General features: G+C 44.4%; 1 protein-coding gene across 1 annotated transcript in view; it reads right to left on the bottom strand.

Annotated features, from left to right (window-relative positions):
• gse1b (Gse1 coiled-coil protein b) overlaps positions 1-19903 on the bottom strand; it is a 165921-nt gene that overhangs the window by 101757 nt on the left and 44261 nt on the right. The window contains exon 2 of the mRNA XM_071488246.1: positions 12090-12234. Coding sequence (XP_071344347.1) covers positions 12090-12234 — 145 coding nt within the window. The remainder of the gene's footprint in view (positions 1-12089; positions 12235-19903) is intronic.

Here is a 19903-nt window from a genome sequence, read left to right as displayed (position 1 = left end):
GAATAGAAAAGGTCGATGTATGCATTCTTCTCTTGATGTATACATGAGTGTCAATGAGTCATTGAAGATGACAGCACAGTATACACAGCTAGGCCCTCCACCTCTGTTCTGCTGCATCTTCGTCTGTCACTGCTGCTGTCACACTTCAAAGCCCAAAGCATATTGAGCTGTTTTTCATTTCTAGTAAAAGTGAGGTGGGAGGAGATCTTTACTGAAAGCCTGGAGGAAGCTCTATTAAGTCTCAACTGTTCTTTACCTGACAATCCTATAACATCAAGAAATGACAAAGCCTTCTTCCCAAAACAGACACCCCCCCGACACACACACACACACACTAACACAGTCCCCTGACAATTCCTTCCCAGCAGGCTCCACTCAGCCTTTATTCATTTTTTATATATCACCTCCTGTGAGTCTATTGCTTGGCACGCAGCAATCGCTGCACTTAACCCATTATGCTAGGTAACGCTCTCCAGAACGGTCGCTCCCTCCCCAGGATAAATTATTAACTTCCTCCTCATCCCGCCATTTATCACTGAGCCCCATCGAGCAGAACAGGAGAGCCATTGCTCATATCCATGGCAACAAGGGCCCATTTGTGCAGCAGTTGGATGCTGCTGATGATGAGTGGAGAAATGAGGAAGAAAGAAGACAAATAATACTCGCTTTTATCAAACTCTCTATTGTTAGCATCAGATCCTACTCTTCTCTTTACACTTCTTCCTCCTCCACTGTTGTCCTTTTTTACAACCTCTCTGTGCCACCCTTCATCTCTGGCTCCTCTCGCCTTATTCACGCAACCCAGCCCTCTGCTCAAGACTGAGATGGCAGCAGTATGGGTAATTAGATCAGAGCTTTTCTCTTGTCTCCATGGAGATGAATCATACAGTCAGGGTGACAGTCTGAGCTTTAGCGCTACGCGGTAACCTAATCAGAACGTTTGAACCTCAGCCAGAGCAGCAACATAACCTAATAATACCAACATGAACCTGCAGTGACCTGCATCCCAGCGCACAGCAGTGCACACAGACAGGGGTGACGAGCGGGCCTGGTTAAACACACCAGGTCACATCCCAGGATGTGCTTGTGTGTGTTGGTGTGTGTATGTGTGCGTATGTGCATGAGCGAGTGTCTGAGCTTGAAGGGAGATGGGCCTCACAGGTGTCCTAATTCATGAGCAATCGCAGCTCATGAATAATTAAATGCAAAATGCAAATGTACTCCTTTGATCATTTACATTCATGTCTAACAGCATTAATTAATCAAACAAACCTTTTCTTTATCCCCTGTAGAATAGAAAAAAAAAAACAAAAAAACACTAGCAGTTAGAGTGCACCATTTGTACACACACACACAAACATGCACGAAGACAAGACAAGTATATAAAAAAGAAAAGCTACACAGTAAAGAAGTTTACTAATCACACCATTTAGCCACATCTGAGGAAACAAAATTCTGTGTATTGAGCCAGTTAGCATGACTCAACCTTGGACCAACCACATGGTGAAGGTGACTTAGTATCTCTTCCTGTGAGATTATTCTAATCTCCTCTAGTAGCTACACCCACTGAATGCTAATACAGTTTGCACAAAAAAACAGACTGATGTAAGCATAAGCTCTGTGGTGAACGATGACCAGGTGTGTGTCTGTGATAGGGTAGTAGTAAGAAGGCCTGTGTTGCTGTTACTTCTCACCAGGAGAGACAGACTGCACTGAACCCTCTGCTGCAACATGCACACAACATACAATACATAGACAGAGGCACACAAACAAACACTTAACTGAATAACAGTATAATACACAATGTAAAGAGAGTTCGGCTTTGGTTCTGTTAGAGTGTGAGACAGGTGGTTGCTAATGGCTCTGATGGATAACACAACCACATATGCAAACACAAATACACACAGCGAAGACACACAAACCGCAGCAGCCCGATCAGGATTTCATAGGCTTTACGATACGCTCACTCTGAGAGATGAACCTTATAAACAGCCACTCTTCAGCTGACCTCTTGTTTATAGCAACAGTATCACACACAGGGGGAAAACTCATAAAGAAGGAAACAGATCTGCCTCCCTCCTCCTCCCTATCTGTCCACATCTCTGTCCCCCTCTCTCAGTTTTCTCTCGATTAGCGGTCTTCTCCTTTGGTTAACCTGCTGCCTTGCCAAGCCAGTTCCTCTCTTTTCCTAATAAGTCTGTTTGTATGCACTGCACACTTGTCAAGGCCTAATTCCACACAAACGCTTACTCCAATACATACACAGCCAAACTCTGATAACTCCCTGCCAGCTCCACTCCCCTCCTGTCACACCTCTCTGTCATCAATTCCTCCTCAGTAACAGAGAGAGGTACATCTGACTTATGGAGGATATCAATATCTCTGTCATAAAGGTGAGGAGGGAGGGCTGCACATCTCGGGCTTCTTTTAGGACACCTCGTAAAGCTAAATGATAGTTGAAGGGGACGAGAGATGGAGGGGAAGGCGGGGAGAGAGTGACGAAGGGAGGATAAGCAAGTGCCGGTTGTTAATGTGGTGGCAGGGGGCCGTAAATAACCAAGATTCAGATGTACAGCATGTGTGTGACGTTTGCGTGTGAGGTATGTCTGTGTGTCGATGGTAGCATTAACAAGGTTAAAAAGGACTGTGTGATCACCTGCTGAGGGTGTGTATTTGGTGATTTATGGTAGAGCGTCGTCGCCAATGTGTTTTATCCACAGGCTGATCCCACCAGGGGATTTATGCTAACTGCCGGTGTCCGAAGTGTCTAACACTGGGCTGTAAATAGCTGTCCATCTCTGCTGACATTGCCAAACTGTCCATAAACCTGTCACCTAGGACAGTCTCAGTCACACAGGACAGAACAGGCTAGGCAGCTATTAAGCTATCAGTTTACGCTAGGAAGGGCGGAGTTCGTGTGTAAATGTGTATGTTGGAGGTGTGGTGGTGGTGGTTTGTGTGTGTGTTGCAGGAAGAGTGTGGTGCGAGGGTGGGCCGTTGTGTGCATCTAAATATTCATGATGCAGTTAAAGCGGACAGGTTGACACCAGTTGAGATTTCCTGCGGTTACTGTAAACAGATATATTGCACTGGTTAGGCCTTTGACATGCACACATGGAGCTGCACAGACACATTTGTTGACACACACACACACACACACACACAGAGGTGCTTTGGAGTGTGGTCAATGAGTCAGTGCTGAACTGAAGAGAGGATCAATAGAACTCAGAGTGTTTGTGCACCTCTTGCCCCCCTCCCACATTTTCTATGCCTTTTTTGAGCTCTGTCTCTTTCTGGCTCTTCATCTCTCTTTCTCTCTCGTTTTCCTCACAAACAAAACCCCCACATATATAGCAGAGCTGCACGCTTTATGACAGGGCATTCCTAAAAGCCGAGAAACTCTCACATATGCACAAAAATGCAAACACATGTCTGATACATGCCATTCTCTGCAGCGTGATATTGGTCGTCAGCACTGTATGCATGTGTCTGGATGTGTCCCAGAGGCTGTGTTCATTCTACTGTGGGAGATCTATGTCTGGTGACTCCAACTCACTGGCACCCCACCAGCAATAGCCTGGATGTGATAGGCAGATGAAAAGAGAACAAGGCAGTGACAGAACGACAAGCAGAGGAGAGGCAGAGAGAACATGTAAAGGACAAAATGCTTTCTTCCCTGGTTGGGAGCATCTCATTTTTTCTCATTAGGGGAACTCATCTGAGCTCAGAGGATAAAAGGAGGACTGATAGCCGGCATTTCTCTCTCACTCCATCTCTCCTCTCCCTCTTTTTCTCCCACTGTGCACATGCCACCTAATTAATTACACCCTACCATCGCATTGCTACAACAACCACTGCCGGCTAATTAACAGTACGCCTCAATCATGACCCCACTTCAAGGGTTCTGGTTGTGTTTGTGTATGTGTGAGAGATAGGGAGCTGGAGGAGGAGGAGGATGAAGAGTATATGTGTGATGTGCTGTGGAGAGAAAGAGAAAAGCAGCAGGAGAGAGAAAGAGAGAAGAGGAGGTGGAGCAGACAGATTGAAAGAAACAAATGGATGAAATGCGGCTAACAAGATGTGGTAAGAACTGCAAAGGTAAGAAGGAATGTAGAAATGAGGAGATGAGCACTTTGATCTGACAGACAGATGATGAGGAGAAGACAGGAGAAAGGAAGCCAGGAAATGGATGGAGCACCTCCTCTTCACGCCCAGCTGGACTCTATCAGCCAGGCTGGAGCCAGAGAGGCTGGTGGGGAGCCCCGACTATGGGGTGTCTCACCCTGGACACATCACTCCCAATCCCCCCTGAGTCTGCATGAGCCTGGCCAGACCTCAGTGCTGCTGAAGCCTGCTACGTCATGGCTCCTACTGCCCCAGACACACTCATGCTGATCATATCAGAGAGAAAAATGGAGCGAGGCAGAGCCTACAAAAACACACATAGGCTGTACAAGCTGGAAACCACGTACACCACATGGAACATCCTCATGGTTGAATTGAGAGTGAGAGAAATGAAGAGAGAGAGATGGAGAGAGAGGGAGCTATAATTTGTTTAGTGTATGTGATTGAATTAGTGTTAGGGTCATATTATTCTTCACCCACGTCACACACACAGAGAACTGAAGCCCAGTGGGGCAATCACAACATTAATAGTGCTTGACTGGGCCTAGACACACACACACACACACACACACACACACACACACACACACAAACACACACATACATACACACACATATTTCCTGTGTATCTGCTCAACAGTTTATGTAGAGAATGAGGACAGAAGGGTGAGGAATGAGAAGATGAGGTGAAAAACAGAAAAGGGGGACCACAGAGGAAGTAAAATATATGAGAACAGGAAAATATAGTTGAATGAAGATGAGTTAGGGAGATAGAATGTCACAGAGTTTAACAATGCTCAGAGATTCTAAGTAATAATTACATTATGAGTGGTAAATTAATATTGTTAAAGGTGTTATGGAGAGCCAGATCACCAATTACCATTCTAAATACATCCAGAAATATAAATATAAGAACAACGCCACCACAAAAAAAGTTTGTGCTGTCCTTGGCACAAGACAAAACCCACATATTTCATATCGCGAAAGAAAAAAACCTGTAAAATTATTTAGCTAGGGGTGACCATTAGTACCAGGAAAAAGTAATAATAAGGTCAGGGAAGAAGTAATTTTTAAAAAAGAAGTAATTTTAAGATCTATTTCTAAAAGATAATTGGAAATTTTATTTTGTTGTTGATCAAATGGGGGATTTAAATAGCTTAGAAAGAAGCCATTGGACAGGATAAGTCAATATACATTACTGCAATTTGAAAAATGCAATATTTGTAAACCAAGGTGGGTGACAGAATGGGACAGAAAAGAGATGAAAGTGATTGCTCCTCATTGTTAATAAATTTTTATGTGTGTTCAACCACACAGAAAATGGAAAGGTGAAATAATGAAGAATTCATATAAAGTGTTAACTGTTAACTAAATATGTACTGTAATCCATTTTAAAATATTGTGCATAATAATGAGAAGAGCATTTAGATTTCCTTCATTATTCCATAATATGATAAGACGACCATAATATGAAAGAAACTGACATTTAAATACTGTCACAAGACCAACATAAATGGAAACTGCGGGGCAAAAAGGGACAAAGGACAGGAAGAAAGAGTGAGAGTGAAACAGAATGTACTAGTAATGGGCCAACAGCAGAGTAGAGAGGCCATGTTCACTGTCAGCCATTAACATGGCCAGGACTAAATTATTCACTGCACTCTGTCACCTTACACAAGCCTGGGCTAACTCAGACTAAAGAGGGCTGTGTGTGTATGTGTGTGCATGTATGCGTGAGTGTGCATGTGAATGAATGGCGGTTTCTTGGAGGTTGTAGAGAAGGATTCCTTTAAAGAAGGGGCTCAGTGTTGCCATCCTGTGGCTAGAACAAGTAAGATACTGTGTACAAGTCATTTCTATTAGGGGCCACACACTGGAATAAGAGTATGTCTTTAAATAAGTCTGAAAAACATGCATGCAAATATCTCTAACCTTTAGATGGCCTTAATGTGCAGTAGCAAGCACAAAACACATAAACATGCAAGCACATAAACTGTGCAAACATGAAGAGACAAGGAAGAACAGAGAACTGTTTTGTGTAGAGGAAGTTGATTTCCATGCATCCTGCTGGTTTACTATGGAACTGGAGAGGCTGGTTAGCAGAAGCAGCTGGGCAAACAATACAACCTCACCTGGAGTCATTTACATGGATTGTGTGTGTGTGTACGTGCTTTTGTGTGTGTGTGTGTGTGTGTGTGTGTGTGTGTGGTTGTTATGTTGGGAGGGGTGTCTCCTGTTGCTGCTCTTCTTCATCATGTTCCTGAAAGTGCCGTTGGCAAGGAAACCAGAAAGGGAGGGAGAGAGAGAGGGAGAAATAAGAGATAAGTCAAGGAGCACAGTTTCGGGTAAGAGCAAAACAGGGAAGAAAAGGCAGACAAATGAAAGAAAAAATGAAAGCAGAGGGTCTTGGAAGAGAATGGTGCAGCGTGGTTAACAGGGATGGGTGTGTGTGTGTGTGTGTGTGTGTGTGTGTGTGTGTGTGTGGTGGGGGGGGGGGGGGGGGGGGTTAACAGGGGGGAGGCAAAGAGCATGTGACAGTGTGACCCATGCCTCCCACTGACAAGCTTTATTACAGTCCCACCTGCAGCGAGACAGCAAAAAGCACTTAGCCTCAGCCAAGTCGCCTGACAGTGGAGGACGGTTTGAGAGGGAGGGAAGGAGAGAGCGAGCGAAGGATGGAAGAGCACAAAGAAAGGAGGAGAGGGTAGAGGTGGAGACAAGGTGGCCGGCTGGGATGAAAGGATGATTGAAGTCATAGGGTAGCAGAAAGGTAGGGAGAGGAAAGGAAATATAAGTAAAGGGGAGGAAGAAAACATCAAGAGCACAAGGGGAAAAAAAGGACAGAAATTAATCAATATTGCTCAGTTATTAAACTAACAGCACTGATTCTGTTCAACCATCCTCACTTTTACTTAAACTGCAACATGGATTGACACCAACTCTAGTTCTTTTGAGGCAGTGGATTGTTGTGGTGTTGTATTACATTGTGAGGTTTTCTTATTCATCCTGGAAATATAAAGGGAAACACATACACAACACAGCTTGAAGCCAGCTCTGAGTGTCTAGACAGTGAGCCTTAATCCTGCTTGAACACCTGTTTTCTCGGTGAATGTGAGGTCAAAGGTCAGAGTCTGGAGGTCTCTCACAAAGTGGTCATCTTTCCAAGGGCTACTGTTGAAACATGTCTGTAACCTGACCTCACTGCTCGACATTGAACCTTAACCTCACATCAGGTGGCCTCACCAAGACCTCAGTATGGCTACTCCCAAGTCCACGAAGGGAACTCTCTGGTCCACACAGCACATAGTTGAATATCTATGTTATATAATATATATATTCAGTGTGTGTATGTGTGTGTGTGTGCGTGTGTGTGTGTGTGTGTGTGTGTGTGCATGTGTGTGTGTGTGTGTGTATGTGTGTGTGACACAGACACACACTATGTGATCCAGCGAAATATTTACCATCAAATAACAGAACAAACACTCAGATGCTATATACTGTCATCGTTTAGCACAATTCATGCAATCCGTGAGAAGGAAATAATTAAGAGGATGAAATGAAGAGAGGTTTATTACTTCCTGAATGGCGACAGCTCACATCTATTAGCGCTCCAGCCCGCTGATGTATCTGCTGATGAGCTATGGCCAAGTAATGACGTGCTCCGTTGGCTGTGAATCTATAGGTCTCTCCCCAAGTCTACTCTTTCTGGCTCCCAGGCTCTGGATGGAAAACCACAGTCACTAAATCAAACCCATCCGGGGAAAGATGGAGAGAGAGGGAGAAAGAGAGTAAGGGAGGAGGGGGCTTACGGCCTGTTTCTCAGCCTTGCGGGGAGAGGAATGTGTTGGAAAGGGTACAAATCAACCAGGAGTGACTGCACAATAAGGTCAGTGTGACCAGAGGAGAATCATGACTCAAATGCTAGACACGCACAAACACACACGCACACAAACAAACACATTAAACACACAAATGCAAACACAGTGAGTGATTGAGTCAGGGCATAACCCCATGCCCACCCTGTGAGTGGCTAATAACCATGGCATAGTGCCAAACCCACTGTCTCCTGACTGATTTCCCCATGCCCGCCAGGACTGGCGCCACACTGCAGAACAGAGCTCTGTTTCTCAAAAATCCTGTGATCATTACATTACTGAATTACTCAAATAGATGGATGAAAAAACAGCCATGCAGGCTATCCAGCTCGTTTGCCCCCTGAAGAAAAGATGTAATGGAACAGACAATGAGAACACTGTGAGTTAATATTTGTTTGTTGAGACTGCCTCCCCTCACTTAACACACACTCAAACACACCTCAACGCCCACTCTGCTGGGCTGGAAAAAGAGGGCAGTGAGGTGGCACTCTGCCAAGCGTGGTGCTGCCAAGGGACTCAGTATACCCTGGTCTCCAGTGGCATTTTAATCACACGTACACACACACACACACACACACACACACAAAGACACACACACTTCCATCTGCTGCGCTTCATGGGAGCAGCGGCAAGCTTGTCACTGTCATTCGAAGTTAGCCCACCCTCCTGCCCTCCCTACTGAGGGCGACAAAAGAAAAGAAGAAAAGAGAGGGAGCAGAGGAGAGGGAGCAAGCAGTGGCATTCCTCTCCATACCTCCTCTGTCACCCTCCGATCTCTCTCTCTCGCTCTCTCTGTCCAAACACATCCCCCCATTGCCTCTCCATTCAGCGTCCTTGTGCTCCTCTCGCTGTACCTTTCCTCCCCACCTCAGCACACTGCTCCTCTCATCTCACCTGCTGCTCTGTTCTCTGTACAAGAGATACAGGGATGGGCACCTGTAATCACCCTCTCTTGGACAGGCAGTTCCTTATTTAATGTGTTCGTGTGTCTGTCTGTGTGTGTGTGTGTGTGTGTGCAGTATATGCGCTCTCAGAACATGGCTTTTTTTGGATTGAACCTGACTGCTGTGTTCTCCATGCAAGACTCTTAATGTGAAATGTTAACCACAGTGGCTAAAGCAACAGCTCAGACATTGATCCTCCTCCCAAGCAAATGCGGGTTGCCAGATATTGGGAATTAACCCCCCCTCTGTGCCCCAACCAGCACCCACACCCCATCTTCAATGGTGCTCCATGCTCCCACGGTGGGTAATTGTAATTGTATTGAACTGGCCAGCAGCCAAGCGCACAAGACTGCCAAGTCTGCCAAGTCTGCCGAGTCCAGCTGTGCCATTGCAATCAAAACACACTCACAGCTTTTCTCATGACAATCACATCAGCAGCATGTGTAAGTCTGTGACAAAAACACGCCAAGACATACACATAGGTGCACACAAACATAAACATACATGTGTGTAAACACATTTGGTCAGTATGACAAGATCAAGGACAGAAGACTGTGATGAAACAGCAGGCGGCGACAAAATAAATATTCGTGAGAAAAGGCTAAATTCACACAAGAGCTAAGAGTGAGAGATGCTGTAGCATTGCAGACAAAGAGGAGCATAATGGTACAAATTCCCTTACCATACATTCTGCCCTTTATATTAGTCCTGTGTGCCCCTCCCTCCTTGGTCCTTCACCACTAATAATGATGTATTGACTGTGTGGTTGTTTTGAACTTGAGCGACAACTGATGTATGTGAAGCTTTCAGCGAATGTCCTCATGGGTCAGCCCAGATGTCACATCCTCTCCCCTTCAGTCCAATTCCTGTCTGATAGAGGCTCGTGATAGACCGCAATATGTTCACACACTTTAAATAAGAGCTGGTTGTTTCTTAGACATACTTACATTCACAAATACCCACATCTAATCTCTTTAACACTATGGTGCAGTGTGAAAGTGCACTTCCCCCTTCTCTTTGTACACCACTCGTTACAGTAAGCATTTAAAATAGAGCTACAACCATCAAGCCATTAAATATTCACACATGCACAATCAAAACCCAGCAGAAAGCAGACTGCATTGGACAGCAGGACTGTGTAACTGCAACTGTCTCAACTCATCAGCCTGTCCCTATAGCACCACTAGAGCTGCTACATAGGGACTCATTTAATGATTTAAACGCGACAGTCTAAAGATCATGACTGATTGTGCACCGCTCTAGTCTTTTCTGTGTGAACACCACAAGCGTGTCTTGTGTCACGTTTCTAGCCTGAGCGGAAGAAATGGTCCATGTCATGTCAGTGTGAGCCGCAGCACAACACGCATGATGGAGAGCACTTAAATAACTCATGAAAACCTTGTTCTCAACCCACACTAGACCACTGGGAGGAACGTTCAGTCTTCTGCAGTGCGGTGGCCCCCTTTGTCACGACTGTTTAACCAAGTGCCTTTGAGTGTGTTGTGGTTGAGCTTGTGTGCCTATGGTGTGTGTGTGTGTGTGTGTGTGTGTATGTGTGTGTGTGTGTGTGTGTGTGTGTGTGTGTGTGTGTGTGGGGGGGGGGGGGGGGGGGGGGGGGGGTTCAGTTGGAAGGAGAGCTTGAGATGAGTTTCTGTAAATGACAGGGGGGCCCTCACGGCTAAACAGAAATAGCCTCGGAGAAAAAGAAGCCTGCGCGGGAGGGAGCTGTGAGCAGGAGCGACAGATAGAGCAGTGAAAAGAAAGAGAAAGTGAAAAAAAGAAGGGTGGAAAGTTAAGACAATTGGATTTACAAAACCCCTGCGTAGTGTGAATGTTTGTGTAAAAAAAGCCAAAGAGAGAGGGAGTAGATGCCCAGTGAAAAGGCAGTCCAGCTACACTGATCAGAGGAGACAGCAGCACTTTCCACATAAACGCACTGAGCTCCAAAACCCACTGTAGTGATGGACTCCCTCGGGGCATACTCAAACACACACACACGCACACACACACACACACACACCATTTATTTTTTTCTGTCCCTGCCTACTTCATCATGACATCCTTTACCACATCTCTCAGTCTCACTTTGTCTCCTTTACCAGCATCCCACCACCGTGCTTACTCACCTTTTTAGCTGACCACTATACTATACCTATATATACATGCATGTGCATCTGTGTGTGAATAATGAAGTGTCAGTATACAGATGTTTGAGAGTCTTTGTACTCTTGTGTACGTTATATGCACAGGTTTGGTTTGCTAATTTGCTTTGTCAGATAATGAAGATCAGTTGCTATTAAATAACTCAGTCAGTGGGGTGAAGAGATCAAATCCCCTGCACATTTGCAAAACAAACTGCAGGGAAATCATTATCATCTCCTCTGCTCTCACAGCAGCATGTATAGGTTGACTGCTGTAATGCCAGAAAAGTTGGAAAACAAAGAGCTGATCTAGTTTGGGTCAGAGCATGATAGATATTGCAGATAGGTATACAGTGATCAAATAAAATGGTGATGTAGGAGAGCAGTGAGTTACAAGAGGAAGATGTGTTAGAAGACATGATAGAACAAGGTAGAAAAGAAGACCTCAGAAGGAATTTTGTCACTCTTCAGTCTCAGTGATCAAACTGCCTCAGCCCTCATCACATTCACTCCAGGGGTGTCACTGCTTTCTGTGTTGCTGCACAGCAGGGTGAGGAGGACACCTCTCACAGGAGAAAAGAAGCAGAGATAAGATGCCTGCTAAGTGAAGACATATATATCCTGAGGGTGTGATTCATTCTTACTAGTTAAATGATGAAGGCTAAACCAAAGCCTTTGCTATTGTATGTTCTGAGTCAAGTCTCTCATAGTTGCGGCCGCACAGACTGACAAGATCAAGAAACACAATATGAAACATGAAGATGTCGAATAATGCTACAAGAAGTTGGAGAGTAACAAGGTAAGTTTCATTGCACAGATCTGTATGGACATCTATTGAAGATCACACTGGTGTGAAGTGAATAGAGAAAAACAGAAAGTCATGAAAAGGTAAAAAAAAAAAAAAAAAAGAAAGAAAAAGGTGAAGAATAAGTAGAAGAAAGAAAAAGAAAATGACAAAACAACATTGCACACTGTTCTCTGGCATATGGGAGAGGAACACTCACTGGGAAGTGGGCGGTCAGCTTGATCAGATTTCTCTGGCTCCAAAGTCACTGGGCGAGGAGTGTGGTCACCTGCAGGGTGCGAGGGGCCTGAACCTGAGTCCACCTCCCTATTGGTTCCAGCCACAGCCTCAATCACAGCACTAGCCTGAAAGACATAAAAACATAATTAACATCCTTAATGGCAAATAAACAAGAAACAAAGGAAGAATGTTTGACAAATTAGGGGTTCATTTGTAAGATAAAGGTGGAGTTCATTAATTACCACTGAATCAATGAGTGACTTCAATATAAATCCATGAGATTAATTACCAACAACCCAACATGCAGATTCTGATTCTCTTAAACTACTCTTGAAAATGTTACGAAACAAAAATGTCCAACTTATATTGGGGCCAAAACAGCAACATTCGGACCATAATCGAATCTAAACATAAAAATAGACTCATATTGTAAATATAGCAATTAACTGCTGATCTAACTCCGTCATTGTTGCAGCCATTTATAGCTGCTGTCACAGTGCTCAGATTTCTGCTATAAAAAGACAACAACTAAAGGGGATGCAGCGCTGGGTGAAGCAGTGTCCCTTCCCTGAAGTGACAGAGCCACAAAATAGACAGACAGACAGACAGAATCAAAGACGGAGAGGAACAGAGAAAGAGAGCGACTTTTCCTGACAGCCCAAGTCTGCTTGGATGTACTGTGCTCTGCTCCCCTCCACAGCTGAAAGAGGAAAGAGGGATGAGGCTTCAGGAGAGAAACAAGCTGACCATGAAAAGAAGAGGGAGAAGCAGAGGGTGGCTGTCAGCGAAGAGAGAGAGAGAGAGAGAGTTTAAAAGAGGCTGTGATGGCTCCCTCCATTGACGAGTAGCAGAGAGACAGGCAGGGGAGGTGCAGCGCATCTTAAGACAAAAAGGCACCCTGGGCTTATGAAATATACATAGCTCTCAGCTGGAGACAGAGACACAGAGCGACAGAGCAGGAGGGCCCTGAAGACTGACGAGACTCCTCTACCCCTCCTAAACACACACTGCTAAAAATAAAACACACAGACACATTCCTAATGACTTCTCATGAGGAGCCGAGGGGAAGTAGTTAGTGCTTTTTTTTTCTTTTTTTTTTTTTTGTGAGTGCATGTGTGTCTGTGTGCTTACATTCACACACACACACACACACACACACACTAACACACACAAACGCACACACACGCAAGTCTTTGTGAGCATCAAGGTGCATCAATGCTTCCTTCCTCCTACAGTTACAGACTGGGTGGGAAAAACCACAAGAGTAACTATGACACAAAAACTGATAAGCATTTTGGCTGTTGCCCTATATGTAACCACCTGGTCTGGGGGATTTTTTTTGGTTGGAAGTGTGTTTCAACTGCCTCTGTCTGACCTGCCCACCTGCCCTCTCTTCAAGTCAGGACAGCTGCCTCCACCACACCAGCAGTTAAAAACCATTTAAACAGACCTCACTTAACAATAACATCACCCTTTGTTCTTGGTAACGATTCACCTCTCCCACACTCTCCCTGTAGTGGCTACGCCTGTCAAGTATTGGGATTCTCATGCGAGAGTGTGTGTGTGTGTGTGTCTGTGTGTGTGAGCTGACAGAGACTGGGTCAGTTCAGTTCTTTGCTTTGTGTCCCCACTGATCTTATCCTCCTCATCAGATGTGTTGGGTGTGCCTCCCCAGTCTGTATCCCTAACATTTCAGGAGTAAATAAAAAAAACTGCAGCAAAATACCCATGTCTGAGCCTGGAGATTACATATACTCCAGAAAACAAACCTGCTTACATCTTTCCTAACCTTTTCTGTCTCCTGCTCTCTCTTTCAGCCTACTCGCTGTCTATCTTTTTTCTTCCTCTTTCTTTTTTATTGCAGTAAAGTGCGCATGTGGGGGGCTTGTTTATAAATTCCCCACAGTGTATATTAAATTGTGAAAGTATAAAGGAGAAGACACCTAAAAAGGAAACAGAGTGCTTGAACTGCCTTGTCAGGTCAGGGCCATAAGCCTTTGTAATTTAATTACTGAGATATTGTTGCTTCTCTCATCCACTAAAGCAGATGGCAGAGAGTAACACTTGACATATTGGTCTTAAAGAACAAGCTGGAAGCCAAGATTTGATGGCACAAATATAGCTGTTGCCATCATTGCTCTCAAATGACTCATTTTAGCCCATATAATTGGGAAGAGAGGAGATTACTTAAAGCATGTTATTGCTCAATAGAGTATTATTGTGGGTGCAAATATGAGATAGTTAACAAGAATAAGAATCTACAGCAGGGCTTGCCAACCTGTCAATTGCAATCAACTTGTCAATTTTTGTGAAACTCAAAGTAGACGGCAAAGCATTAGCGGGAAAATAATAATACCAAGATGATACAACTTAATTATGTTTCTATATGACTAAATCTCAACAACACAAATTTGTTTTGTACAAAATGTAATGAATAAAGCACTGCACTTATTGCCATGTAAGTTTAGCAAGGTAGCATGCTTACAGGAAACTTGAACTTTTGTTCCAATCCATCTAGTAATGTAGACGTTTTAGAGTAAAAGTCAGGGGATAATCAAAGTCAGTATGCTTCATCCTCTGGATACCATGAATAATTTCATGGCAATCCACTTAATATTTGGTGAGATATTTCAGTCTTGACCAAAGGGGTGGACCAACCAAGTGATACCAGGGTCATAAAAATAAAGAAATAATTAGTTTTGTGATTCCATAGAAGGATAAATGAAACCAAGATAGCTGTATTATCGCTTTTTTTAATTCAAGAACTTAGTCTGTGTTTATGTGCACACTCATGTTGATATATGCCCTGTGAATGGAACCGGAATAGACCAGGGACATGTAAAATGGAGCGCGAGAGTCAGGAGGTGAAATGAGAAAGATCTACAGAGGTAGTACTAATTGAGGTTAATTCCACAGTTCAGCATTATCATCTCTAATCGGCGAGGAGGAAGTTGGTAATGGATGATGTCGCAGGACACGGAGAGAGCCTGTCAGCTGAAATCACGCAACACTGCGGAGTACTGGATGCCCTCAAAGGATCAGAAGACATTAGCAGCTCAGCGCAGACCATGATAGGAAGCTGCAGATAAACAGAGAGGCTGGAGGGCCTGCAGGCTTGCACAGGGTAAAGTGTGAGTACTTGTGTGCCTGTATGAACGTGTTAGAGAGAGAGAGGCTTGTCAGTCAAGACAGTCACAACCTCTCTAGTCATCTGCCTGTCTCAACCCACATCTCACCTGTCAACCTCCTGAAGCAGTGCTGGCACGATCTAGTGCGTACGCGCGTGCACACATACACACACACACACACACACACACACACACACACACACACACACACACACGCTGCTTTGGGCTCAGTATAACTTCCTTGCAGTGACACACAGTGAGTGATGAGGGGATACACATGCACATCACCCAGAAACACAAGCACCCTCTAACAATTACTCTCTTTTTTCTCTCTCTCTCTCACACACACTCATTGTGACCTAACCCAGGCCTCTCCAGGGACAAACTCTTTCATCACAGCCATGCCCGTCGATACTTCAGCCCTGCACAACATCTGTACACACCTACCAGATTCATTAAGGAGGAGGACAGAGTCAAAAGCAAAAGGATACATCAATAAGCAGAGGAGGGGGCCTCACATGTGTGTATGTGCATGTGTCACCAGGGGGCAGGGCCATCCATAAACACTGCTGACAGTCTAGACAGGAAATACACTTGAGGATGTCGATAAGTTAGCCAGTAGGGGTGAAGAGAGATCAATAGGAACACAGGATGATGTCAGTAGCTGTAGATGAGATCACTTGAGGCAACGAAGGATCTTCATATGAAGAGTTTAGACATTACATTAATTGTATTACCACAAAACGTTCCATACTATCTATTTTAAGAGAACAGGGGATGGAACAAGATTGAGAATTGAATCCTTTTAACAGGAAATTATAATTTCATGAACAAATCCTTGAAATACTCCTCCAAAACTTAACAGCTTAACAGTCACCTAAGACTGATGACAGCCTTTTGAAAGACCCCCAAGCTATAAGTGATGTAATTATTCTTCGATTTCCTCTGGTACCAACCCTTCACTACACTGGCATTACAAGTTGAGTCACTACTGTGTTACATCATTTTGTGATGAGAGTTGCACAGCAGATGTTTATTCATGTGAAAATGCCACGGATTATAACTTCAGCATTGTTGGGAGTAAATACCTCCAGAAGCATACCGTGATTCTCCCTTGAGATTTGGGAAAACGACGGAGATGAAGCTGATTTCACCCACAGGATGTGACTGCCCTATATCAAATTGCCTCTCTGGCATGGTTTTGAGTGCGAGTGCCTGTGTGTGCGCACACATGGGCCGATGTGTGTCTCTGTGTGTTCTCAGCTAGACTGACATTTCCTCAAACGTGGCTGACATTTCCAGGGGATTTGAAGATTTGATCCCTTCTGTGTTTGAAGAGTTGTGAGCTGCCCTCCACACAACACTGAGGGAAACGCTGCAGCAGAGCCGGCAGCGTGCCCTGCCTTCAGGGCCTTACTCCACAGCATTTGGAGCAGCCCGTTCTCACTCACCCGTAGTGTGATCAGGAGAGGACCTGCACTATGCATTGCCTGCCTTTTAGAGATGACTGGTTCACTGCTTGGTCTTTTACTTAGTCTTGCTGTTTTCCCCCAGAGCTGTGGGGTGTTTCTGCTTCTCTCAACTGAGGCAGAAAAGCTATCACCAAAAGATATGAGTGAAGAAAGTAGATAGAGATGGTGTGGGAGGGAGTGAGAGGGAGAGAAACCAAGAAAGTGTGAGAGGGAGGGAGAGATCTGTTTCTCCTGCTACAGGCTGGTTAGTGGAACGAACTGACACAGACTGACATCTCTCTTCCATGGAGGCTGAGTTAAAAAGATCCTTGCTGCTCTTTGTCCATTACTCCCTCGCTCTCTCTCTCTCTCTCTCTCTCCAACATTCACTCTTCTTACTCTTTCAGCTGTCCTGACCTCTCTCTCTCTCCTCTCTCTCCCTCTCTCTCTGATCACCCTGCGGCTCCCATGTCTTGCTTTTTCTGCCTGGATGAAATCTGCAGCAGTCCTGTCCGGGCCTGGGGCTCAAATTACACCCCACCACCCTGTGCTGGGCACACATTCACAATCAAACACACACAAATGTACACACATGGAAGCCCATACAGTAGCCATAAGCAGGCCCAGGGCCCAAACACAGGTCAGGTTTGGGTCAGTCAAGGGCGGAAGGACAGAAGCAAGGCTCACACTGGGGCTGATCTGAGGGCAGCTGGAAGATGCATGTGAACACACAGAGATGCAAATGTGTGGACCAACTATCCTATCAGCCTTCGTTAAATTGTAATAGACTTAATACTAATGTTTGCTGAGAGAGATAATTTGGCTCTCTTATTTGATTGTCTGCATGACTGAAGTTGTAAAATATGCACAGACATATATATATATATATATATATATATATATACACACACACACACAGCTGGAATACCCCACAGCTAGAAAATGTTAAATATTATCAAAAGTCTTCTTGTTAAAAAAGGCTCAACCTGCCTCCCCCTCCAAAGTAAAACAATTAGAATGCAGTTGACCATCACGCATGCCCAAATAAAACAACTACAAGACTAGAAGTGATGCTGGACTTGACCTTAGAGCAAGCCACAATTACCTCAGGAAGCATTATAATTGCTAATAAGATTCAGACTGAATCAGCAGCATGAACTAGGTCGAACCACACCTGCATGGTGTGCACACAAGCTAAAGCAAAGTCCCTCGCAGCACAGGATACTGGCAGTCAGCAGATCAGCCAAAGTGGGTGCTGATCTGACCTCAGTGCTCACTATCATCCTGTCTTTCAAATACCAGTGATCTCATGGTTGTAAAACATGTGCATCCTGCTGGAGAACAGAGCTCAAAGGGAGGGAAGCACAGCATTTGATGTATTGCAGTACATATTTTGCCACTCCTTGTTTGTCCCCAGAAACAGGATGCATGGGTACAAGTGCCTCAATAACTATGTGATACTTTATTGGTCCCTGCAGGGCACTTTTTCTTTCCCCACTTCAAGGCATGTCATAGAACACAGCGAGAGCAGTGGGATTCACATGCAGGACTTCCACAGTACCACTGCTTATGTATGCATGAATATCTACAATGTATTTTACTCCTGCCTATTTTATCCTTTTTTGTTTACCTTTAGAATTCAGAGTCAAGGTTATCAGACTCCTATTTCTGAGTTATTTCAAATCAGACTTAGCCCTCAAACCTAAGAGAGAAGTAGCTAGATGGATGTCAGTAAATCAAGAAAAATGCTCCTCCATGGCTCTACGGTGTGTCCTTGGACTAATGCTCCAAATGCATAAATGCACTCAATCTTACTCAGCCTCAGACACAATGCTTCATATACAAAAAGTGTGCACAGACAGGTAATCACTTGTATACGCAAAGCCACACACACATACACACACACACACACACACACACACACACAGGGCTGGTGACGACTGCAGGGCTGCATCTTTCTCTCAAGTCAATTGGGAACTCTAACAGGAAGAGGGTAAGTGCTATCGATTGGCTTCTTCCTGCTTGGCCCAGCTGTCAGAGCAAAAACAAGCTGACCGTTTGACCGTCTGCTTTCCAGTGAAGCAAACAACAGTGCACACAGTCTCACACACACACACACACACATGCATACACACACACATACACACACATGCATACAAACACACATACATATACACACCCACACATACACACACACATACACACACCTGCATACACAAACACATACACACACACACACACGCACACACACATACACACACATGCATGCACACACACACACACACACACACCCACACACAGTAGCTTGCCTTCCAGTTCCTCTTGGATTTGGGATACACCTGAGGCTGTCTATTACCAAGTCCTTTCTTGTGTGTGAATGAACAGCATCAGGAGCCGTTAAGGGAAGAAATGCACAAAATTATGATCTAATATATTATTGGCAGTAACAGTAGATTTTTTGTAGCAATTAGCCCTGTTGGTCAACCTGGCAATGATGTGTAATTGCCTTCTTCTCATGTCCATAAAAAGGATTAAGTGGGTAGAGAAAATAAATGGATAAATAGATAAATAAATAGATATTAATAAATAGAATTAATTTTGCCTTTCTCTTAATAAGTCATGGAAATCGAGCTTAAACGTCATGGGTTATGTTTGCTCACAGTTTTTCAGACTGTTCATGAAAATGGCTGTATGTGTGTCATGTGTAGTGCTTATGGCTAACGTGTGTATATGTGTAGTAAAGAAAGCTAGTATGTAAGCAGACACTTAGGTCAATGTAAAAACACTCCTCTGGGCAGCACTGTGACATTATGAACAGAAATCTCTGCTGCAGTCGGATCTCTTCGATGGCATTTAGATATAAGGCAGAGGAAAGACGGAGGGAAACAAATCAGGAGGAGGGATTAGTGGATGAGGAGATAAACAGACTACAGGAGACAGAGAGGCTGCTCATAATGGTTTAACAAATCAAAGGGAGGGATGGACGAAGACAACAGAGGCACAGGAGTGTGTATGTGGGTGAACTTGCACTAATGACTATGCCTTCTGTCTAGCTCTACATAAACAGCTTATTTAACAGCCATGATCGGACACCTCTGGAGTCATAACATCAAATAGATCAGTCTCTACCACTGAGCGGGGGAGTACTGAAAAGTACTAAAATGAGACTGAGAGTCTAGTGTCAGTGAACATGTGCACACATTCCTTTTCAAACC

This window comes from Trachinotus anak, unplaced genomic scaffold (genome assembly GCF_046630095.1).
Source record: "Trachinotus anak isolate AG129_WGS33_773 ecotype Australia unplaced genomic scaffold, CSIRO_AGI_Tana_v1 ptg000011l, whole genome shotgun sequence".
Taxonomy (NCBI): Eukaryota; Metazoa; Chordata; class Actinopteri; order Carangiformes; family Carangidae; genus Trachinotus; species Trachinotus anak.
This window is presented reverse-complemented; position numbering and strand designations above follow the sequence as displayed.